The sequence below is a fragment of the Pseudorca crassidens genome, chromosome 6 (genome assembly GCF_039906515.1).
Source record: "Pseudorca crassidens isolate mPseCra1 chromosome 6, mPseCra1.hap1, whole genome shotgun sequence".
In the NCBI taxonomy this organism is placed as follows: domain Eukaryota; kingdom Metazoa; phylum Chordata; class Mammalia; order Artiodactyla; family Delphinidae; genus Pseudorca; species Pseudorca crassidens.
Genome location: NC_090301.1, coordinates 93,272,245 through 93,298,090, shown reverse-complemented (window position 1 = coordinate 93,298,090; position 25,846 = coordinate 93,272,245). Strand labels below are relative to the sequence as shown.

Sequence of the window (25,846 nt, the reverse complement as noted above, 5' to 3'; positions counted from 1 at the left end):
CTGGCCAGGTAACTTTGGGTTGAGTAATTCAGTCTTTCAGTTCCTTCCTCTGCAAAATGAGCAATAGAGAGTTCTTATGAGAAGGAAATGAAACAGTGTGTGTGCAAAGCACCCAGAAGTACTGTGTCTGGCAAAGAGAAGGCACTTGATTGACAGGTGTTGGTTTCTGTACCCCTCGCCCAAAGAGTGGCTCATATGTAACAGGCAAAGTACCCAGAAGAGTGTGTGCCTCAGGAGGTGACATCCTGGCACTCTGCGGGGACCCACAGTGAAAGTAAGAGTTGGAGAGTATAGCTGATGGAAGCATCTGACACAGAGATTCCTTGAGAGCAAATGTTATGAGAGAGGCTGCCTCTCATATGTTGAAGGAATGATAAACCAAAGTGTCAACCAAGGACCAATGGGAGATACATCTGGTAATGGGTCAAAGCAGATCTCCCCGTGGCTCTTTCCAGCTTTTACATGTAATCCCAAGGAATCACATAAATGAACACGAATTTACTCTCTAAGGCTCAGAACTCAAGAAAAGGAAAATTGGAGGGTTCTCAAGGGACAAGGAGAGGTCCACAATTCCTTATTAAAAACTCTTAGGAACACAGCACTGTAAATCAACTATATACTTCAATTAAAAAAAAACAAAAAACCCAGGGTTTGATGTATTTTGGGATTAAAAGGTTTCTGTGTCTTGGAAAAGTAATAAGTTGCATATAACATAGTTACATATGACCCCAGCAGGGCCCAGACAGCTCTCCACGATTAAGGACATTAATACGTCTGCTGCTGAACTTTTCCAATTTTAGCATATGTGCTGCCGAAACGAGCACTGCTCGTGCAGAACTTCTGAATGTTCACTCTAAGTGGGATGTCACCTCACATTGGTTCAAGTCAGGTTAAGCCCAGGTCAGCCAAATCATATATTGGAAACTTTTGCATTTTTGGAGTTGCAAAAACCACTGTGGATCTGTACAGTCTGATGTATTGTCCTTTCCTATATTGATTAGTCCACACCCTTGATCTCAGGCAGCTTCCTATCTGAGGCAGATCAGAGGTAGAGAGAGAGCAATGAAGCCATTTGGATGTATTGAGACGTGAAGTTCATGTTCAGCAAAAGTGGTGTCAGAAGGGGGAAGCTCTGCTGCCTGCCAGGCAGCCCTGAGCAGAAGGCAGGGATTATGAAGCACTGCCTTCGGGCTTTCGTAGCCTCCTCCTCCAGGGCTACCTGGATTTCATGTCTTTGTGGTGCTGAGAATGCCACACTCCAAAGAGCTGACAAGGGGGGGGTCTGGGACCTTTACCTGGAGCTGCTGTCCCATAGCCATAGCCCTGGTTAGCAATGACAAAGGGCTCGTTCAGTGTGATCCAGAACTTCACCTTGTCCCCCAGCCTCTGGAAGAGCACATCTGCATACTCCTTAAACCGCTGTACAACCGTCTCATTCTCCCAGCCTCCGATGTCCTGGAGTGCCTGCGGCAGGTCCCAGTGGTAAATGGTCACCTGTGAAAAAGCAAGATCAGCATTTCCATCAACCTCCTTTTCATGGGAAGCCAGCGATGCTGTATGCACCAGCGTAAATGTCTACTGCTAAAGCTGAGGATGAATGATGTGACAAATAAGCCTCAGGGTTCTCTGGCCGGAAGGGTAGGACAGCAGTGTTGAAGTGTGAGAAATTCATACCTCTGGCTCAGAGAAGCCTGGGTTTGAGTCTCAGCTCTGCCACCTACCAGCCATCTGACCCCAGGCTCAGGCCCTGAGACCTCCATGTCCCGGAATCGTTGTGAGGCCGAAATCACATGGCAGAGGACACAAAAAGTGGCTGACATCCTGCCATCTCTTCAGCAAATGTTAGCTATGGTTGTAGTCAAGGATCAGAAATGCTAGAGCTTCAGAACCACCGGGATAGACTGCACTGAGAGTCTGAGGCTCTGAGGCATTTTGCTTGTAAAGGGGCATCCCCATGGACATCTGTCTGGAGGTTCTTTCTGAGGACCTGGGAACCCTTTGCTGGAGAGGGGCCCCTATGGCCATGTCCGTGTGGTAGCCTTTCCTCTCTCCGGGTCTTCCCTTGATGCTCCTGACACACCCCCTCTTGGCCACGCCGGGGGTCTCCACTGTCCGCAGTCTCCACTGGGCTGCCAACCATCTTCAGCTCAGGCCCAGTCTCTCCCTTTGCCTGAAATGCCCTTCCCCTGCCCACCCACCCACCCAGACTGTCCTCTTTCTTCAAGACCCACACCTCCTTGAAGCTTTTTCCGGCCACAGCACTTTTCTTTTCTGCGGTGTCTCAATGCCCTTAAGAACTACAGGGAATTCCCTGGAGGTCCAGTGGTTAGGACTCCATGCTCTCGCTGCCAAGACCCTGGGTTCGATCCCTGGTCGGGAAACTAAGATCCTGCATGACACGTGGCACAGCCAAAAATAAATAAATATTTTAAAATCTATTTAAAAAAATAAGAACTACAAAATCATTAAGCCCTGAGTTCTGTTCTTTCTGATGTTGTGAATTGTTATGTGTAATGGAGCTCGTTTCCCCCCAGATCTTGGGCTCCTGCAGGGCAGCCACTGGCCATCCCCTCTCCATCACAGCTAGTGGTCACACACACTGTAATAAACGCCGCATGGATGATTTGTTCCTGCAGTGTTAGCAGTGTGAGAAGTCCAGGTAGCACTTTTATTTGTAAAAATCTCTGCTTTTGGGGTGGGGGGTGGGGGGGAGGGGTTAATGCGGAGATTATGCTCTGGCTGCAGTGCATAATCTCCAATCAATACAGCAGAGGAAACACACAGTATCATAGAACTAGTGCCCTCCAGCTGTTTATCATAAATGGCCCAGGGGAAAAGGAGAAGTATTCTTATGCTCCCAAGTAAAATGTAAAAGATTTGGTGACAGTAAAGAAGCCCACAAGTGAGCTTCTGTATTATTCATAATAACTCATGGCTTAAAAACACGTGCACTTTTGCCTCAGCAGTTCTGCTCCTAGAACCATATCCTACAGATAAACTTCCACCCTAGTGTAATTATGCATCTATGGTTACTCATTGTAGTGCTGGTTATAATGGCAAGAGTGGAAACATCACAGGGAAGAGTGTCCATTAATAGGGAAGTGATTAGAGAAGTAAGGTACAAACGATTACCACATAACTAAAACAAAGCAAAAAAGCAACAAATGAGGAAACTATGTATGGATATGGAAATATCTGTAAGAGCCCGCCAGCCACAACTAAGGAGCCCACGTGCCACAACTAAATAGCCTGTGAGCTGCAACTAAGAAGCCCACATACCACAACTAAGGAGCCCGCCTGCCACAACTAAGACCTGGCACAACCAAATAAATAATAAATAAAAAATTTTTTAAAAAGCAAGTATCAAACTGTATGTATCATACCATTAGGAAAAAAGAGGGGAAAAGGCATATACATACACATATACACATGCCTACTGGTCACATACACAAAAGGACATGAGAACCCAGCAAACTTGGTCACCTATGAGGGAAACATGGCTAGAGGTCAGCGGCAGAAGGAAAATCTTTACTGATCATTCAAAAATTAAATTTGAAAACAGCATTTTTTTCACACAAGAAATGTTCTCTCCAGCCCAACTGGCTCCCAGGGGACTTGGCCAAGGCCAGGTCAGGGCCCCATCTCACCTGGGGCTGGATGCTGGCAGCCTGCAGCGCGTCGATGAGCCGCATGTAGTAGTTCAGGCCCGCTTCATTGATGTATTTGGTAGTTCCGTCAGGGAGGATGCGAGTCCAAGAGATGGAAAAGCGATAGTGGGTCACACCCAGGTTCTGCAGGGCGACCACATCCTCGGCAATCTTGTGATAACTGTCACAGGCCACGTCTCCAGTGTCATCATTCCCAACTCTCAGTGGTGTGTGAGAAAACGTGTCCCAAATACTGAGCCCTTTGCCATCTGCTCTCCACGCACCTTCGATCTCAAGATGACAAGACATGGTCTAAGCAAGTCATGTAGTCAAGCCCTTCCCAGTCAGTGGGTGAGTCCTGACATAAGTCAGCATCACCTTCTCTGCCACCCCTCGATTTCTGAACTCCTACAGCTTCCTGTACATACTTTCTGAACATCACAGCACTGTCATGCTGCACTGCACAATTATCCGCTTGCTGACTGGCTTTCTTCCTACAAGACTGAGGTCTGGGCATTGCGTCTTTCATCTTGGTGGCCCAGCAGTCAATGCAGCAGTGTCTGGAGTATGGTGGGTGCTCACTAAAAGTTTGAATGAACAATTCCACATGCCTCAACCCCAATCACAGCCAAACAAATCCCAATGATGCCAGATGTAGAGGCAGAGTTTCTAATCAGGATGTGTATCACTGTTTCTGTGCCTCCTTTTCCTCCTCCCACCTAACCTATAAACTGACCACAAGCCACTGGGCAAATGCCTACCTATGGGCTTAGGTAGTCTGAGAGGTGTAATTTCCATAATTTACTTTAAAACACTTAAGCATATATAGTGTGATACTGTGTGATTGGCTGCAGCTAAGGTAGTGCTGGCATTCTCAGCAAGAAGACATGTCCAGGCTTGGCCTGCACAGCCCCTCTGAGAGTGGCAGGCCCTAGGTCAGCGGGAGTGCACCCCGTGTGGCCCATCTGGGTGCAGGAGATGGCTTGGTGGTTGGGAGACTAGTTAATGCAGGGGGACTAAGAAAATAAGTGACTATGTTGAAGATATTAGGAACTAGATTTCTCATCATTGGAGAAAAGAGATACAAATATGAAAAGTGGGAAGGCCAGCATTAACCCTGTAGAGTTGGATTGCAATGGAGGTATCTGTGTTTTTTAACATAAAGATTTGGGTGGATGTAGAACTAGATATATACGCACGTGTATGTGTGTGTGTGTGTGTATGTGTGGTGTGTACACACACATGCATTTCCTAGCTCTGTCCACTGAGCGGGCCTAGAAGTAATGACACCCCAGTAGCAGTGAGCACACCTAGCACCCAGGTCTTGGTTTCTAAATGCCCTTATCCAATAAAAGGAACCAGGGCTCATTAGAGAAATGGCTGATTACAGGGCCGGAGCAGAAAAGATACAAGATGAGCCTGGAACATCTTGTTGCACCAGAAAGAATTAACAGAGTGCTCAAAGAATGATGGGCCATGTCAAAAGGACACAGGATCCAGCTAAAGGACAATCCACCAGGCAAAAGGTGGACGATTTAAGCATCTGCATACATAATAATAGCAAAAGTATAACCCATTGGAAAAAAAATAGGACTTCACAAGGCCATACTGATGATATATATCAATATATATTTACATATAAGTAAAATGTAAATAAGTAGGAGAAAAGACAAAGCTTGACCTTTCTTTTGAATGCCACCTAATAAATATAAAAGCAATGATGAACTCAGAAAATCACCATTTGTCAACTCTCATAGTAATAAATGATTCAGGCCTGCAACCTGTGCCCTAGAATAAGTCCCTAACCCTAGCCCTAGAATAAGTAAGTCCAGCTATAAACCTGTGGGGCAGTGGTTCTCACCCAGGGACTATTTTGTCTCTGAGGAGACACTTAGCAATGTCTGCAGACATTTTTTTAGTTGTTACAGCTGGGGGAGGAGTCTACTGGCATCTAGTGGGTAAAGGCCAGGTTTGCTGCTAAACATCCTACATGTGCACAGGACGGGCCCATAACAAAGAACTATCCAGCCCCAAATGTCAATCAGACCCAGCTGGAGAAACCCTGCTACAGAAGATTCTGTCTCCCTGGAGCAACAGGATCCTGTCTCTGAAATCTTGGCATTTCCTCAAGTGCACCTTTCATGCACAGTGTTGACCAGAGCACCGAAGAGGACCAAGAGCTGAGGTTTTCTCCAGGCCATGGAATAGGATACATGAATAGTTCCTGTGTTAGTGTGCTTAGTTAACATATGTCTGGATATGGCAGAATTTGGTCTGAGACTTCATTATACCTTGGTAGTCTGGTCGTCTGGGGGTAGCTACCCTCACCTTCCTCAGAAACATTTTCAGCAGCTATGGTCACCTAGAAAAAATCCAAGGGCTGAGCAACCCAGAGTCAAGTCAGCGCAGACCACTGACCCCACCCAGGTTCCACACTGAGAATACAAACCCCTACTCCTGTATCAAAGAAAATAAATGGAGGAAGAAGATGTAAGGCAGGGTCACACCCCTAACTGCCTGGGCAAGTCACTCTTCGTTTTTTATCTTTCTTTTTTTTCTGAGGAAAAGTAAATCCTCATATTTTCTGTATTAGTGAGCTTCATTTAGCATGAATAAAGTAGAGGTATGATGTTATTAGGACATCAGAAAACGCCCAGGCCCATGTGATAGCCATTTTGATCGAACTGTCTGCTGGGAAGAGACTAGGTGAGAAATAAAGGCATCCAGCTGAGAATCTTCATATTTGCATGTCTTTGCCTAAGTATTTCTTCCAGGCTCCACCTGCTCCATCTGGCCTGCTAACACCCATCTCAGCACAGCCCTTGTAACTGTGATGGCCCACCTGAATTTGGGGATGTGAAGAAGCCAAGCTGTCTGGGAAAAGGGCTTCCCAGACTCCCCCCGCAAGGTAGCCGTACTTCCCTCCCACAGGTCTATAAAAATCCACTGCTCCCACCTGCCCTCTCCAGCCCTGACCCCAGAGCCTGGCACATAGTAGGTTTGCTGTAGATGGTGAATTGTCCTGAACTCCTCACCTGATATGAAGCGGTAGCCACACTCCAGCTGAAGCCCTTGGGAAACTGTCCATAGAGAAACTCGTCTTCCTTGGGCAGCGGCATGCCGTTACTGATGATGACCTCCGTGTAGTACCTGGCAGAGGCTCTTGCTGTGCGAGGCCTGTTCACGTTATTGAAATCAACATGGTACAGTCCAAACTTGACCGTGTAGCCATTTAGCCACTCAAAACTGTCCATCAGGGACCATGCAGCATATCCTCGAAGGTCGACACCGTCGAGCCTGTAGGCTGGGAACGTTCCACAGACAGCAGAGGAGAGCTTTACACCAGGAGGACTCCTCACTGCAGGTAGTCCTAAACCACCAACTTGTGCACACAAGTAATGTGTGCCCTGATAGATCATCTTGTCCCTTTCTTTTTGTCAACACTGATGCCCCCATAGCAAGTATTAATGACTGATCTTTGCAAAATCAAATTCTTTTGTTGGGGTAAAGGGACATGTCTGAAATTCAAGAGTCTCAGCCTACTTTAGAAGTTAAATACAGAAATGTGAATTAGAGAAGAGTTTATTGCTCTAGGGTGCATGGAACCCACCAGAATATAAGCTCCGTGTCAGCAGAAAGTTGTTTATTTTGTTCACTGCTGTGTCCCCAGCACTTAGAATAGAACTTGTCACATAGTAGTTGCTCAATAATAAATGAATGGACCCATGAGAATACTCCTGTGGGACCCTGTGTGTACATTTGGGGAGATGGCCATTGCTTTTTTCAGATTCCCAAAGGGATATGTAACCCCAGACCGGAAAGAATTATGGAATTAGGGTATAAAAGGGAGACCTGTTGATGGTGTGTAATCCACTCTGCCAAACCATTTCAGGCACATGACATGTGGACGTTGGGAGATTTTGTAAGGGGGACATGAACACTCACGTACCTTTCAAAGCTTCATTGATATAGGTTTTGTGGTAAAATATCCTATTGGTATCTTCCACTCTCGGATCTGTCAGCCCTGCTCCGTTTTCAGTGATGTAAATGGGGACGTCCCCATACTCTTCCTTGATCCAGTTGAGCAGTCTTCGCATCCCCCAGGATGCAGCTCTGTTCACTGCCGTGGAGGGCCAGGAAGAGTCTTCCCTCTCGGTCAGCTCCCGATCATCTTCATAGGAGGGCGGGTTTAACCTGGGTGTTGCATGCCGCACGATTCTGGAGGAGTAGGTGTTGAGGCAGAACACGTCGGCCGTAGCTGAGATGTACCTCTTCTCTTCCTCAGTGAAGCTGGGCAGGCGGGAGGTGGCTAAGTGCTGTAGTTCACTCCTGTTCCCCACTTTCCACTTCATGGCATCGGGATAGTCTCCGTTTCGGAAGATGGGGTGGGCGAACCAGCCCAGTGAGAACTGCAGCATTCGGTCAGCTGCCTCCACATCCCTGGGGACCCCCGGCGACTGGGGCTCTGCCCAGTGTGCACCGAGGCTCAAAGAGATGACCCCCTTCTGCTCTTGCCTGTACTTCTCATCGTAAGTGTGATAGACTCTGGCATGAGCTTTGATGATTGCATGGCCAATTCTGTAAGGTCCCCAGCCTGGGTCGTTCACATTTGGGGGAAATTTCCCTGAGCCATACCCCAACCATGCCTGGGATGTGGGGTCGTTAAAAGTCATCCAGAACTTGACTCTGTCACCAAAGGTCTGGAAACAAAAGTCTGCATAGCTGTTAAACAACTCAATCAAGGAAGGATTCTCCCAGCCTCCAATATCCTGGAGGGCCTGGGGCAGGTCCCAGTGGAACAGTGTCACCATGGGAGAGATGCTGCTTGCCACCAAGCCATCAATCAGCCTGTTGTAATAATCAACACCACGTATGTTGACAGAAGTGTTTCTTCCAGTCGGGAAAATCCGAGACCAGGAGATGGAGAAGCGATAGGCCTTCACCTTCAGAGCTCGAAGCATGTTCAGATCAGCATCCAGATGGTTATAGCTGTCACAGGCTATGTCTCCAGTAGCACTGTTTTTCACGTTGCTCCCTGGTGTGTGGGTAAAATTATCCCAGATGCTGGGGCCTTTGCCGTCAGCATCCCAAGCTCCTTCAATCTGATAGGCTGACGAGGACACGCCCCACAGGAAGTCATCCCGGAACGTGCCGTGGTAGAACAAATCTCTTTCAAACTTGGGTTGGTTGGAGAACTTTTCCCAGACTACTTTAGCCTTGGAGGGTACCTCGGATGGAAACGTGAAGGCTCTGATTTTCCGGGGGACGTTTGCTTTACTGGATGGTGGCAGTCTTTTTACTACCTTGGTGAGGAAACCATTCTTTTCAATCATGCTGGTGAAAAAGTAGGCAGATTTCCTGGGAGTCCTTGGCCTGCTGCTGTCGTTGAAGTTGACATGGTACAGCCCAAACCTCTGGCTGTACCCAGAGGGGCCTTCGAAGCCGTCGATGAGGGAACGAGCAATGTAAGATTGAACATCCACTGAGTCCTCCTTGACAGCTGTGGAGAAAACCAAAATTGGGATTGTTTTAAAGTCTCTTACTGATGTTGCCTTTTATTTTTATTATTTTTAAAATAGAGGTGTCTATTTTGGGGTTTGTTAGCACTGCAGCCCGGGAGACACAGAGTCAGGAAGCACTTGAATTGTGTTCCACTATAAAATGGGGGACGCTTACAAAGGCAAAAACTGCAAGGTTACATAAATTGTTTGTCGAGAATTAGGATTGGAGCTGGCAAGAAGTAAGGGTGTGTGTTAAGCAAGGATTGGTTGGGGTCTGAAATGATGACAGAGTTGCAAAGGGCTGATGTTACTTTTAAAAGGTTTTCCTTTTAACATGAAAGTTCGGGAGGTGACTTGGGTTACCCCCAAGATATTAACCCTTTTTCCTCCTCATAACAAGTAAAAGGAAAATCCGTAAGACCCACACAAAACATCAGGCCACATCTGTGGCCATAAGTCTCAATCGAAAGGTGTGTCCCTACCTTAAAATGAGTAATAAAGAAAAAGTGCCCCGGGCTTCCCTGGTGGCGTAGTGGTTGAGAGTCCGCCTGCCGATGCAGGGGACACGGGTTCGTGCCCCGGTCCGGGAAGATCCCACATGCCGCGGAGCGGCTGGGCCCGTGAGCCATGGCCGCTGAGCCTGCGCGTCCGGAGCCTGTGCTCCGCAACGGGAGAGGCCACAGCAGTGAGAGGCCCGCGTACTGCAAAAAAAAAAAAAAAAAAAAAGAAAAAGAAAAAGTGCCCCATCTGCTAGTGTCAGGACTCCTTGGTTTAATACAGAATACATAAATCATTTAATCTTTAAAAAATATGCTTTTGTTTTTTCTTCTTTATGTTTAGTAATATTGACATGAAATAATCACGCATTCCGTTTTTAAAAGGAGAAATAAAGCCTAAAAAAATGTATTCTCTGATTCAGTGGCTTGAATTGTGGTCCCCAAAAAGGTATATCCAAGTGCTGACCCCTGGTACTACTGATGTAACCTTATTTGGCAAAAGGGGTTTTGCAAATATAATTCACTAAGTTAAGGATCTCAAAATGAGACCATCCTGGATTAATCAAGGTGGGTCCTAAATTCAGTGACAAGCATCATCATAAGTGACATAGGGGAGAAGGCCATGTGAAGGTGAAGGCAGAGATTGGAGTCATGCAGCCACAGCCAAGGAAGGCCTAGATCCCCCAGAAGCTGGAAGAGGCAAGGAAGGATTCTCCCTCAGAGGCTTTGGATGGAAAGTGTTCCTAGTGACGTCTTGATTTTGGACTTCTGGCCTCCAGAACTGTGAAAGAATTAAAAATGTTCTAGTGAGTCAACCAGGAGTCAGAGCAATAGCTGTGGATGACTGTGTAAGAGGTAGGTAACGTCGCTCATTCACTCAATAAATAATTTAGTAGGCACCTACTTTATCCCACGCTGTGCTAGGCTCTGGGAACATAAAGATGAATAAAAGCCTCATAGGTTAGTGGGCAGAAGGAATTGCTGAGCCAGAAACAGAAGGGCCTATGGCTCCACTCACTGGATGTCTGGGCATATCATTTAATCTCTCAGAGCATCGGTTTTCATAGTTGTCCCATGAAGATAATATCTGCCCCTATTTACTGAACAAGGCTGTTTCAAGGATCACTTGAGATAATGTCTTAAAGGGATTCCTTGATACTGAGGAGAGTACAGGTGAAGTCTGACCTCACTAACAGTGGGATGTAGGTCTCCATTCCTTACTGCAGTGCCCAGGGCAGGGGTCACTTCTAAACTCTTTCTCTTTGATTCTAGACAAGGCCTCGAAATCTTCTCAACACAGCCCTCTAGGCAGACAGCTAGCCACTATCAGTTGATTAGGACTGACGTACTGAGATGAAACCTATTTGCCTCTCCTTTTTACTTGAAATAAAAAGACATATAAGGTAAAAATGAGACTGTAGATATAGGTTAAGTGGACCAAAGTGAATGATGTGGAATGTAGATTTTATACCCCGTCGAAGGAAATGAAGATCAGGCCAGGCTGGAGCGATGGGGGAAGATTTAATGGGCTGGAGTCCCACCCTGAGTGTCCTCATGTCACCCTGTAATGCCATCATCACCATATATTGCACTTTTCTGTCTGCGTCCCTCTGTAGACTCTGAGTCCCCTCTGGGAAAAGAAGGTGTTGGTTCAATATGGTACCCCTACTGTCTTGCACAATGTCTGGCATGTAATGGGCACTCAATAAATATTTGTTAACTAAATGTGTTAAAAGATGATGAGGTTTGATGGATAGATAGGACTCAGATAGGCAGAGTGTAGAAGGGAGCGCTGTAGGCACTAGCAATATAAAAGTAAAGGCTTGAGGCCTTTGAGGGAGAGAGTTAGGAGGCTGATATGAAGGACTCACACTATTACTACAAATACTACTTTTTGGCTTCATTTTCTTGGGAGACTGTCTTTGTCCCTCAAAACAAAACTCTGAAGACTTGATGAAGTACCACCCACGTTCCAATCACCAGCATATCCACATTCTTACCCTTGAGCACCTCATTGATATATTGATTGAAGTAGTCAATTCTCAAGGAATCATTGATGAGATCTTCACTTTCCCCTATGGGCATGCCATTCCCAGCCAGGTAGATTGGAACTTTGCCTCTTGTGTATTCCAAGGATACAAACTGCAACAGCCTCCTTATACCCCAGGGTACCACACGAATCCAAGGGGATTCGGTCTGGGGCCACGCAGGGTCCACGTGTTGGGAGAAGCCTCCAATGGTATCATAGCTGGGGACGCAGGTATCTCCTTGGGCCTTGCTGATGAGGCGGGAAGTGTAATGGGACAGACCCAGAAAGTCAGCGGAGCCCTTCAGGAGCTGCTTCTCTGCTTCGGTGAACTTAGGGAGCTGGGCCACAGGACTGGGGCACTGTTTGTTTGTCTGTTGGATCTGGGTTCTCAGGGCAGCCGGGTAGTCTCCATCCACAAAGATGGGGTGTGCAAACCAGCCCAGCATGAAGTGCAGGAAGCGTTCAGAGGCTCTCCGGTCCTCAGGCCTCCCTGGGGACAGGGGCTCTGCCCAGTCTGAGTTCAGTACAATGCCTACTCGCCCCTGCTGCTGTGGGCGATGTTGGCTGTTGTAGTGGTGCCAAGCCCTGGCATGAGCCTTGAGCACCACGTGAGCCACCTTGTGAGGAAGAAAGAAGGAAATACAGGTCTTAGTGACAACAACAGCACCCACAAGCCAATAACAAGTCAACAACAACGTCAGCAAGTTGACACCAAAGTCAGTAACGGTAGCAAGTTAATAAAGTCAACAGCAACAACGTCAGCAACATCCACAACTGTGTCAACAAGTCAATACCACCATCACCACCATCACCAGGTCGATAGCGACAGCACCACAACCACATTAACAATAACAGGTGTCAATGGCTTATCTTGTGTGATCCTCACTTATGTGGCAAGTACAAATACTATTACTATGATACAGGTGAGGAACACAGGATCCAGAGAAGGGGAGAGCACAGGCAGTCTGACCCCAGGCCTGGATCATCACCCAGTTCCTCTGCCTCTGTCCTCAGTAAGTGCTTTTTTTTTTTTTTTTTAATTTTTTAAATCTTTGGTTGCATTGGGTCTTCATTACTGTGTGTGGATTTTCTCTAGTTGTGTTGAGCGGGAGCTACTCTTTGTTGCGGTACGTGGGCTTCTCATTGCGGTGGCTTCTCTTGTTTCAGAGTACAGGTTCTAGGCATGCGGGCTTCAGTAGTTGTGGCACGCGGGCTTAGTTGCTCCGCGGCATGTGGGATCTTCCCGGACCAGGGCTCGAACCCGTGTCCCCTGCATTGGCAGGCGGACTCTTAACCACTGCGCCACCAGGGAAGTCCCAGGAAGGGCTTATTGACTAGTCCACAACTAATTGGCAGGGGCAATCACTTTAGTTAACACACAAAAGAGGGGGAAATTATTTCTAGCCTTCCTGTTCTCCTTTCTACTTAATGAAGTCTAGGAAGAGAAACCACAACCAGGATCTGCTGTAGACTTAACTCATGGTCTTACAAATGTCAACATCTTTCCTTGGTGGAGCACCAGGAGAAACGTTAAAGGTGGGGTACCTGGAGTATAACAAGCCTACATCTGAATATTGACTCTATCACTAACATGCTCAGTAAACTCAAACCATCTTCTCCCTCGACTTCAGCTTCCTTGTCTGCAGGAAGTGGGTAATTATGGATCCATCCAGGAGGATTCAATGCAACTGTGTACATACAGCACAGAGCAGAAACCTGGAGTGCAGGAGGAGGTTTGCTACAGCTTAGCACCTTTTTCTTTTCCTTTTTATCATGTGAAGATGATGACACCTATGTTTGAAGAATTTTACACCCAAAACGTGCTCTAGGAAGAGAAGCTCCTGACTGCTTCTAATGTCCCAAATGTTAGTTCTTAACTGGGTGGGTCCTAATCTCCAACAGCAAAGTGTGCTCCTTTCTAAAAGGCAGGAAGGCTTCCCTTCTAAGCTTGCTGGTGTTGGGGCAGGGTGCTCAGTGGAATACTAGGCAACCATCAGAAACAATCACTGTGATCACGTAATGACATGGAAAAGGTTTAATGACATTTCAAGTAAAAAATGGGCACTAGAATGATAATGTGTCGGTGTATAGATCATTGTATATGTCTTTGATTGTAACAAATCTGCCGTGCAGGTGGGGGATGTCGATAACGGGGGACTCTATACATGTGTGGGGGCAGGGAGTAAATGGGAAGTCTCTGTGTCTTCCACTCAGTTTTGCTGTGAACCTGAAACTACTCTAAAAAATAAAAAGACACATGCACCCCTATGTTCACAGCAGCACTATTCACAATAGCCAAGATATGGAAGCAACCTAAATGCCCATCAACAGACGAACGGATAATGAAGATGTGGTACATATATACAATGGAATACTACTCAGCCATAAAAAAGAACAAAATAATGCCATTTGCAGCAGCATGGATGCAACTAGAGATTATCATACTAAGTGAAATAAGTCAGAAAGAGAAAGACAAATACCATATGACATTATATGTGGAATCTAAAATATGTTCAAAAGAACCTATCTACAAAACAGAAACAGACCCACAGACATCGAGATCAGACTTGCGGTTGCCAAGGGGGAGGTGGGGAGGGAGAGGAATGGACAGGGAGTTTGGGGTTGGTAGATGCAAACTATTACATTTAGAATGGATAAACAACAAGGTCCTACTGTAGAGCACAGGGAACTATATCCAATCTCTTGGGATAAATCATAATGAAAAAAGCATACTTAAAAAAGAATGTCTAGGGAGCCTGAACCAAGATGGCGGAGTAGAAGGAGGTGCTCTCACTCCCTCTTGTGAGAACACCAGAATCACAACTAGCTGCTGGACAGTCATCAACAGGAAGACACTAGAACTCACCAAAAAAGATACCGTACATGCAAAGACAAAGGAGAAGCCACAATGAGATGGTAGAAGGAGTGCTATCACAATAAAATCAAATCCCATAACTGCTGGGTGGGTGACTCACAAACTGTAGAACACTTATACCACAGAAGTCCACCCACTGGAGTGAAGGTTCTGAGCCCCACATCAGGCTTCCCAACCTGGGGGTCCAGCAACGGGAGGAGGAATTCATAGAGAATCAGACTTTGAAGGCTAGTGGGATTTGATTGCAGGACTTCGACAGGGCTGGGGGAAACAGAGACTCCACTCTTGGAGGGTACACACAAAGTAGTGTGCACATCGGGACCCAGGGGAAGGAGCAGTGACCCCATAGGAGACTGAACCAGACCTACCTGCTAGTGTTGGAGGGTCTCCTGCAGAGGCGGGGGTGGGGGGGCTGTGGCTCACCATGGGGACAAGGACACTGGCAACAGAAGTTCTGGGAAGGACTCCTTGGCATGAGCCCTCCCAGAGTCTGCCATTAGCCCCACCGAAGAGCCCAGGTAGGCTTCAGTGTTGGGTTGCCTCAGGCCAAACAACCAACATGGAGGGAACCCAGCCCCATCCATCAGCAGTCAAGCAGATTACAGTTTTACTGAACTCTGCCCACCAGAGCAACACCCAGCTCTACCCACCACCAGTCCCTCCCATCAGGAAACTTGCACAAGCCTCTTAGATAGCCTCATCCACCAGAGGGCAGACAGCAGAAGCAAGAACTACAATCCTGCAGCCTGTGGAACAAAAACCACTTTCACAGAAAGACAAGATGAAAAGGCAGAGGGCTATGTACCAGATGAAGGAACAAGATAAAACCCCAGAAAAACAACTAAATGAAGTGGAGATAGGCAACCTTCCAGAAAAAGAATTCAGAATAATGATAGTGAAGATGATCCAGGACCTCAGAAAAAGAATGGAGGCAAAGATCGAGAAGATGCAAGAAATGTTTAACAAAGACCTAGAAGAATTAAAGAACAAACAATCAGAGATGAACAATACAATAACTGAAATGAAAACTACACTAGAAGGAATCAATAGCAGAATAACTGAGGCAGAAGAACGTATAAGTTACCTGGAAGACAGAATGGTGGAATTCACTGCTGTGGAACAGAATAAGGAAAAAAATAATGAAAAGAAATGAAGATAGCCTAAGAGACCTCTGGGACAACATTAAACACAACAACATTCACATTATAGGGATCCCAGAAGGAGAAGAGAGAGAGAAAGGATCAGAGAAAATATTTGATTATAGTCGAAAACATCCCTACCATGGGAACGGAAATAGTCACCCAAGGCCAGGAAGCGCAGAGAGTCCCATACAGGATAAACCCAAGGAGAAACATGTCGAGACACATAGTAATCAAATTGGCAAAAATTAAAGACAAAGAAAAATTATTGAAAGCAGCAAGGGAAAAACGACAAATAACATACAAGGGAACTCCCATAAGGTTAACAGCTGATTTCTCAGCAGAAACTCTACAAGCCAGAAGGGAGTGGCATGATATACTTAAAGTGATGAAAGGGAAGAACCTACAACCAAGATTACTCTACCCGGCAAGGATCTCATTCAGATTCGATGAAGAAATCAAGAGCTTTACAGACAAGCAAAAGCTAAGAGAATTCAGCACCGCCAAACCAGCTCTACAACAAATGCTAAAGGAACTTCTCTAAGTGGAAAACACAAGAGAAGAAAAGGACCTACATAAACAAACCCGAAACAATTAAGAAAATGGTCATAGGAACATACATATCGATAATTACCTTAAATGTAAATGGATTAAATGCTCCAACCAAAAGAAACAGCCTTGCTGAATGGATACAAAAACAAGACCCATATATATGCTGTCTACAAGAGACCCACTTCAGACCTAGGGACACATACAGACTGAAAGTGAGGGGATGGAAAAAGTTATTCCGTGCAAATGGAAATCAATAGAAAGCTGGAGTAGCAATACTCATACCAGATAAAATAGACTTTAAAATAAAGACTGTTACAAGAGACAAGGAAGGACACTACACAATGATCAAGGGATGAATCCAAGAAGAAGATATAACAATAAGAATTATAAATATATATGCACCAAACATAGGAGCACCTCAATACATAAGGCAACTGCTAACAGCTATAAAAGAGGAAATCGACAGTAACACAATAATAGTGGGGGACTTTAACACCTCACTTACACCAATGGACAGATCATCCAAAATGAAAATAAGGAAACAGAAGCTTTAAATGACACAATAGACCAGATAGATTTAATTGATATTTATAGGACATTCCATCCAAAAACAGCAGATTACACTTTCTTCTCAAGTGCGCATGGAACATTCTCCAGGATCCTGGGTCACAAATCAAGCCTCAGTAAATTTAAGAAAACTGAAATCATATCAAGCATCTTTTCTGACCACAATGCTATGAGATTAAAAATGAATTACAGGGAGGGCTTCCCTGGTGGCGCAGTGGTTGAGAGCCTGCCTGCCAGTGCAGGGGACACGGGTTCAAGCCCTGGTCTGGGAAGATCCCACATGCTGCAGAGCAACTGGGCCCGTGAGCCACAATTACTGAGCCTGCGCGTCTGGAGCCTGTGCTCCACAACAAGAGAGGCTGCGATAGTGAGTGGCCCGTGCACCGCGATGAAGAGTGGCCCCCACTTGCCGCAACTAGAGAAAGTCCTCGCACAGAAACGAAGACCCAACACAGCCATCAATCAATCAATCAATAAATAAATAAATATTAAAAAAAAATCAATAAAAAAATGAATTACAGGGAAAAAAACATAAAAAACACAAACACATGGAGGCTAAACAATACATTACTAAATAACCAAGAGATCACTAAAGAAATCAAAGAGGAGATCAAATAATACCTAGAGACAAATGACAATGAAAACACGATGATCCAAAACCTATGGGATGTAGCAAAAGCACTTCTAAGAGGGAAGTTTATAGCTATACAAGCCTATCTCAAGAAACAAACAAAATCGCAAATAAACAATCTAACCTTACACCTAAAGGAACCAGAGAAAGAAGAACAAACAAAACCCAAAGTTAGCAGAAGGAAAGAAATCATAAAGATCAGAGCAGAAATAAATGAAATAGAAACAAAGAAAACAATAGCAAAGATCAATAAAACTAAAAGCTGCTTCTTTGAGAAGATAAACAAAATTGATAAACCATTTGCCAGACTCATCAAGAAAAAGAGAGAGGGCTTCCCTCGTGGTGCGGTGGTTGAGAGTCCACCTGCCGATGCAGCGGACACAGGTTCGTGCCCCAGTCCGGGAAGATCCCACATGCCGCGGAGCGGCTGGGCCCGTGAGCCATGGCCGCTGAGCCTGTGTGCCTGGAGCCTGGGCTCCGCAACGGGAGAGGCCACAACAGTGAGAGGCCCGCGTACCGCAAAAAAAAAAAAAAGAGGGAGAGGACTCAAATTAATAAAATTAGAAATGAAAAGGGAGAAGTTACAACAGACACCACAGAAATACAAAGCATTCTAAGAGACTACTACAAGGAACTCTATGCCAATAAAAGGGACAACCTGGAAGAAATGGACAAATTCTTAGAAAACTATAACCTTCCAAGACTGAACCAGGAGGAAATATAAAATATGAACAGACCAATCACAAGTAATGAAATTCAAACTGTGATTAAAAATCTTCCAACCGGGCTTCCCTGGTGGCGCAGTGCTTGAGAGCCCGCCTGCCGATGCAGGGAACGCGGGTTCGTGCCCTGGTCCGGGAAGATCCCACATGCCGTGGAGCGGCTGGGCCCGTGAGCCATGGCCGCTAAGCCTGTGCGTCCGAAGCCTGTGATCCACAACAGGAGAGGCTACAACAGTGAGAGGCCTGTGTACCGCCAAAAAAAAAAAAAAAGTCCAGGACCAGATGGCTTCACAGGTGAATTCTATCAAACAGAGAAGAGCTAACACCCATCCTTCTCAAACTCTTCCAAAAAATTGCAGAGGAAGGAACAACTCCCAAGCTCATTCTATGAGTCCACCATCACCCTGATACCAAAACCATACAAAGATACTACAAAAAAAGAAAATTACAGACCAATATCACTGATGAATATAGATGCAAAAATCCTCAACAAAATACTAGCAAACAGAATCCAACAACACATTAAAAGGATCATACACCATAATCAAGTGGAGTTTACCCTAGGAATGCAAGGATTCTTCAATATATGCAAACCAATCAATGTGATACACCATATTATCAAATTGAAAGTAAAAACCATATGATCATCTCAATAGATGCAGAAAGAGCTTTTGACAAAATTCAACACCCATTTATGATAAAAACTCTCCAGAAAGTGGGCATAGAGGGAAACTACCTCAACATAATAAAGGCCATATATGACAAACCCACAGCAAACATTATTCTCAATGGTGGAAAACTGAAAGCATTTCCTCTAAGATCAGGAACAAGACAAGGATGTCCACTCTCAGCACTATTATTCAACATAGTTTTGGAAGTCCTGGCACGGCAATCAAAGAAGAAAAAAAATAAAAGGGATACAAATTGGAAAACAAGAAGTAAAACTGTCACTGTTTGCAGATGACATGATGCTATACATAGGGAATCCTAAAGATGCCACCAGAAAACTACTAGAGCTGATCAATGAATTTTGTAAAGTTGCAGGATACAAAATTAATGCACAGAAATCTCTTGCATTCCTATACACTAATGATGAAAAATCTGAAAGAGAAATTAAGGAAACACTCCCATTTGCCACTGCAACAAAAAGAATAAAATACCTAGGAATAAACCTACCTAGGGGGACAAAAGACCTGTATGCAGAAAATTATAAGACACTGATGAAAGAAATTAAAGATGATACCAACAGATGGAGAGATATATCATGTTCCTGGATTAGAAGAATCAATATTGTGAAAATGACTATACTACCCAAAGCAATCTACAGATTCAGTGCAATCCCTATCAAATTACCAATGGCATTTTTTACGGAACTAGAACAAAAAATCTTAAAATTTGTATGGAGACACAAAAGACCCCAAATAGCCAAAGCAGTCTTGAGGGAAAAAAACGGAGCTGGAGGAATCAGACTCCCTGACTTCAGACTATACTACAAAGCTACAGTCATCAAGACTATAAGGTACTGGCACAAAAACAGAAATATAGATCCATGGAACAAGATAGAAAGCCCAGAGATAAACCCACGCACCTATGGTCAACTAATCTATGACAAAGGAGGCAAGGATATACAATGGAGAAAAGACAGTCTCTTCAATAAGTGGTGCTGGGAAAACTGGACAGCTATATGTAAAAGAATGAAATTAGAACACTCCCTAACACCATACACAAAAATAAACTCAAAATGGATTAGAGACATAAATGTAAGACCGGACACTATAAAACTGTTAGAGGAAAACATAGGAAGAAAACTCTTTGACATAAATCACAGGAAGGTCTTTTTTGATCCACCTCCTAGAGTAATGTTAATAAAAACAAAAATAAACAAATGGGACCTAATGAAACTTCAAAGCTTTTGCACAGCAAAGGAAACCATAAACAAGACGAAAAGACAACCCTCAGAATGGGAGAAAATATTTGCAAACGAATCAACAGACAAAGAATTATTCTCCAAAATATATAAACAGCTCATGCAGCTCAATATTAAAAATACAAACAACCCAATCCAAAAATGGGCAGAAGACCTAAATAGACATTTCTCCAAAGAAGACATACAGATGGCCAAGAAGCACATGAAAAGCTGCTCAACATCACTAATTATTAGAGAAATGCAAATCAAAACTACAATGAGGTATCACCTCACACCAGTTAGAATGGGCATCATCAGAAAGTCTACAGACAACAAATGCTGGAGAGGGTGTGGAGATAAGGGAATCCTCTTGCACTGTTGGTGGGAATGTAAATTGATACAGCCACTATGGAGAACAGTATGGAGGTTCCTTATAAAAACTAAAAATAGGGCTTCCCTGGTGGCACAGTTGTTGAGAGTCCGCCTGCCGATGCAGGGGACACGGGTTCGTGCCCCGGTCCGGGAAGGTCCCACATGCCGCGGAGCGGCTGGGCCCGTGAGCCATGGCCACTGAGCCTGCGCTCTGCAACGGGAGAGGCCACAACAGTGAGAGGCCCGGGTACCACACACACACACATACACACACACACACACACACAAAACTAAAATTAGAAATACCATATGATCCAGCAATCCCACTACTGGGCAAATACCCAGAGAAAACTATAATTCAAAAAGACACATGTACCCCAATGTTCATTGCAGCACTATTTACAATAGCCAGGTCATGGAAGCAACCTAAATGTCCATCGACAGATGAATGGATAAAGAATATGTGGTATATATATATAAAATGGAATACAATTCCTTTTCATAAAAAGGAATAAAATTGGGTCATTTGTTGAGACGTGGATGGATCTAGAGACAGTCACACAGAGTGAAGTCAGAAAGGGAAAAACAAATATCGTATATTAATGCATATATGTGGAACCTAGAAAAATGGTACAGATGAACTGGTTTGCAGGGCAGAAAATGAGAAACAGAGGTAGAGAACAAACGTATGGACACCAAGGGGGGAAAGCAGTGGGGGGGGTGGTGGTGGTGTGATGAATTGGGAGATTGGGATTGACATGTATACACTGATGTGTATAAAATTGATGACTAATAAGAACCTGCTGTATAAAAAAATTAATTAAATGAAATTTAAAAATTAAAAAAATAACTGTTGTCTATCAGATTCAGAATAAAGACTAAATACCTAAAAAAAAAGTCTATATGTGTATAAGTGAGTCACTTTGCTGTACAGCAGAGATTGATACAACGTTGTAAATCAACTATACTTCAATAAAAACAACAACAACAAAAAGAAAACAAGGGCACTAAGCTGAGTGCACACTGTGACTACACTATGAATGTAAGGAAGCCATGACTGGAAGGAAATACTAGTAGAACTATGAAAAATATCTTTTCTTGGAAATTTTTCCTTAATGGTGTCATAATGTTTTATAAATAAAAGGAAGAATTGAAAGAGAAAAGTGAGGTGGGGCTTCCCTGGTGGTGCAGTGGTTAAGAATCCGCCTGCCAATGCAGGGGACACGGGTTAGTGCCCTGGCCCGGGAAGATCCCTCATGCCGCGGAGCAACGAAGCCCGTGTGTCACAACTACTGAGCCTGTGCTCTAGAGCCTGCGAGCCACAACTACTGAGCCTGCGTGCCACAACTACTGAAGCCTGCGCGCCTAGAGCTCGTGCTCCGCAATAAGAGAAGCCACCGCAATGAGAAGCTCACGCACCACAACGAGGAGTAGCCCTCACTCGCTGCAAGTAGAGAAAGCCCGCACGCAGCAACGAAGACTCAACGCAGCCACAAAAAAAAAAAAAAAAAAAAAGTGAGGTGGACTTTCTCATAAAAGTCTCTGTAGAAAAGTCTCAGGAGCCACGGCTGTAGGGATAAGAAGCCTAAGGTGTAAAGGCTGGGATGAGTTTTACAACAAAGACAAACAGAAAGGTTCAAGCTTTCCCCTTTCAGAAGTGTTCTCTGTCTCCGTGGGTACGGTCACTTGCTGAACAAGAGCAGAATGGAAGCCTTGATTTAAGTGCTATATTTTGGCATTTATTCACAGTATTCCAGCTCACTCTCGTTGTGGGTATTTTGAATTGTTCTCTAATTGACAGTTAAGTGTCTTGATGGCACTTAACATCTAGCCTGGGGCCCAGTGAATGCTCCTCTTTCAGAAGAGAAGAGAACCCAAAAGGTGCTGGGGGAAAGCTAGACTAATTGTCCTGAAGAATGCAGCCAGGGAAGCTGGTAGGTTTCCTGCGAGCTTTTGAAGAAAAAGGGAAATGATGGATGGGACCCATGTTAAGCCATTTTAAATTTTGTCTCAAGGATACACATCACCTTCTTGTTGAAATGATACCCTGATTGCCCTCTGGAAAGACCACCCTCCCCACTGCCACTTCCCTGTCTCTCAGCCAGTGTGTTGAGGGGTAGAGCTGGGACCTGGGTCAAAACCAATCAATGCCACACAGTCCCCTAGCCTAGACCCAGTGACTGGTTCAGGGATGGGCACGCGACCCATGCAGAGACAATGAGCACGGGGAGAACTTTCCTGGGAACGCCAGAACAGAGGCAAGCTGTCTTTTCTGTTTTCTGCTGATCTTGAAATATGAGAGAAGGATTGTGGCCATCTGGCTACCAGCCAGCCCAAGAATAAAGCCAGTGAGGGGAGCAAGAGAAGAAGAAAAATCGAGTCCTGGTAACATCATCTGTGGTCTAATCAAGCTCCACTCTGATCAGCTAAAACTAAGACTCTTCAGTTTCCAGAACTCAGAAATTCCCTCCTTGTTTAAGTCAGTTTGGGTTGGGTTTTCTGTCACTTGCAATTAAGAGTCCTGGCTGACATGGAAAACTTGCTTTGGAGTCAAGGGACTTGGGCTCAAATGTTGGCTTCACACTGCTAACCCACTAGCAATGTCATCACGACCAATTGCTTCTCCTCCTAAGCCCCGATTCCCTCATCCATCAGAGCCGTTCTGAGGAGGTGGCAACAATTTTTAAAGTGCCAGAATAGTGTTTGGACAAATAAGGTGATTAAGAATTTATGGTTCCTTCCCTCCCTCCCTCTGATTTCCTTTAAAGGAACAAGAAAGGAAAGACTTGCTGATGGGAAGGTAAAATAAACATTTTTCCAACCCAATGTCCTTTCTCTTCTAACAAGTAGGCATTGCAAGGATGGGAAGTACCTTAAAAGAGGCCATCCCTGGGTTGGAGATGCCTGGTGCGTGTTGGCCGGTGCCGTAGCCCGCGTAGCTCATCACCCACGGCTCGTGGAAGGTCACCCACAGCTTCACACGGTCCCCAAAAGTGGAGAAGCAGAAGGCCGCATAGTCCAGGAAGATATCCACCATGCTCTCATTCTGCCACCCGCCGCGATCCTGCAGGGCCTGAGGCAGGTCCCAGTGGGACAGCGTGGCCATGGGCTCGATATGCGAGTCCAGCAGCCTGTCGATCAGCATGTTGTAGTAGGCGACGCCCCGGAGGTTGGGGCTCTGCCCCTGCCCAGTGGGGAAGATGCGGGACCAGGAGATGGAGAACTTGTAGACCTGGGCCCGGAGGCCACGAAGCAGGGCGACATCAGTGTCCACCTTGTGGTAACTGTCACTGGCCACCTCTGGCGTTGCTTGGCCCTTGCCGGTGTTCTGGTGCCCAACTCTGTCCCAGATGCTCGCCCCTCTTCCGTCCTCGGCCCAGCCTCCTTCCACATTAAAAGCCCCTGTGGAGACGCCCCAGAGGAAACCCTCAGGAAAAACATCCTGCAGGAAAGCATCCCTTTCTGCCCTGGACTGGTTGGCAAACATTTCCCAGACTCTCTGATAGGCTGAGTGGGGCAGAGAGGAGTCTACTGCTGTCTCCGGGTCCAGCTGCAGGAGAGTCTGGAGGGTCAGGTTGTCAGTCAGAGAACAAGACCAGCTGTAGGAGTGAAGTGACATAAAGGGACATAGTATAAGTAATGACTCTGTAAGTTACAAATGCCCCCAGACCGATGAACAGTGACAATGTGTGTAATCAGTAAAGATTCCGGAAACACCGACCCAAAGTCATGGGCAGCAAGTAGATGGGAAAATTATTATTATTGTCTCTTCTTGGTGAGTTATCATTGCTCCTGCATGAGTGAAAATACTGTACCAATGCTACTGTTTGCTACATTAGATCACCCTTGAATACAGTCTTCAGTTCTAATGAAAGTTTTTCTTCTTATAGTGTATATTTATAAAACATAGCTAATAATAATGACTTCAATTTACTGAGACTTTTGATTCTATGGTGACCACTATGATAAAAATGTATGTACATTATCTCATTTAATTTTCAAAATAAGTGTACAAGATAAGTACTACATTATTTATCTTCTTCCTACAGAGGAGGAAACTGAGACTTAAAGAAATGAGTAACTTCGGGCATCAGGGGGTCAGCAGCTACTTACCAGCTGGTACAGAAATATTTCAATAATTGAATGACTGGTACATCTCTACTGATGTGTACCACTCAAATGTCAACCCTGACTATAACCTCCTTTCTTCTTCATGCTGCCTGGATTATGGTCATAATGGCAGGAGCTCAAGCATCCATCCTGCACCATGAGGTAGAAGTTTTGTTAAGAATAACAAAGCAACAAGATAGGAGCCTGGATTCCTGATGATTTTTACCCACTCTAGACTGTCCATCTTCAGGCTTTATTTATATCAATAAACTTACATCTTGTTTTTTTTAAAAAATGAGAATTCCTCCTAGATTACACAGCTTGCAAATGGTACAGCACAGAATCTGTGCTTTTAACCACATATCACTATGTATGTGTGTAGACGTGTAGACATTTATGTGCATGTTATGTTTTATTTCAGAAATAAATGTATCTGAAATAAACATCAGAAATAAACATAGCTGAAATAAAGCATAACATAAAAATGCTATTCTCATACACAATGAAGTCTGATATATTCTATTTACTTCTAATCTGTTTTCCTTCTCTCTCCTTCCTTCCTCCTTCCCTCCGTCCCTTCTTTCTTTATTGTTTTCTCTATCTGAGTCCTGTCCTGCAGGCTGGAAAGCAGTGCGTGATAACATGCAGCAGTTACACCAGCAGAGGGCAAACTTGAGGAAGGATTGGTGGAGGTGGGTGTGTTTGGCCTGGAGAAGAGAACACACATGAAGAGAGGAAGTGGAGTACAAGAGCATCTCCCTGTCCTTGGGCCATCGAGGGGCTGACACTTATACAAGGTTGGCCCAGAGCACAGAACCGGTAGAAGTGACGGAGACACTGCAGAAAAGACCTCCCTCCCGTGGAGTGGAGCCTGGACCTTCCAAATTTAAGCTCCTCCTATTTTATTAAGCATCAACTCATCCGCATTTGGTAGAAAAGTGGTGAGGGGAAATGATAGCCTATAGTTGTGGATTACCCAAAACAGATGCATGACTCTGGAGCACACCAGGGGCATGGAGGGGTGCCCACTCAGCTGTTCTGACCCAACCCTTCTGACTATGACCGTCCTTCTGGCTTGGGTGAGAAGAGGTCTTAAAGAAACAAACTGCCCCTGGATAACACAGAACTTGCCATACAGGCCTTGGAGCTGGGAGTCCTGGGTTTGCCTAACTTGGGAAGAGATTTAGCACAGAAAGTCTCTATGCCCAGCCCTCCAAGTGTCCTCCTTCAGCCACCCCTCACCCCGCACTCTAAGCCACCTCAGAGCATCCCAGGTAATGCTCTTTTTCCCTCCTCTG

At 45.1% G+C, this 25,846-nt stretch overlaps 1 protein-coding gene across 2 annotated transcripts in view; it reads right to left on the bottom strand.

Annotated features, from left to right (window-relative positions):
* The window catches only part of LCT (lactase), a 62,027-nt gene that overhangs the window by 10,321 nt on the left and 25,860 nt on the right, over window positions 1-25,846 (bottom strand). For both annotated transcript variants that reach the window (XM_067742064.1, XM_067742065.1), the window contains exons 6-11: window positions 23,311-24,037; window positions 11,646-12,291; window positions 7,597-9,147; window positions 6,683-6,951; window positions 3,648-3,938; window positions 1,296-1,494 (exon numbers count right to left, since the gene is read on the bottom strand). In XM_067742064.1, coding sequence (XP_067598165.1) covers window positions 1,296-1,494; window positions 3,648-3,938; window positions 6,683-6,951; window positions 7,597-9,147; window positions 11,646-12,291; window positions 23,311-24,037 — 3,683 coding nt within the window. The remainder of the gene's footprint in view (window positions 1-1,295; window positions 1,495-3,647; window positions 3,939-6,682; window positions 6,952-7,596; window positions 9,148-11,645; window positions 12,292-23,310; window positions 24,038-25,846) is intronic.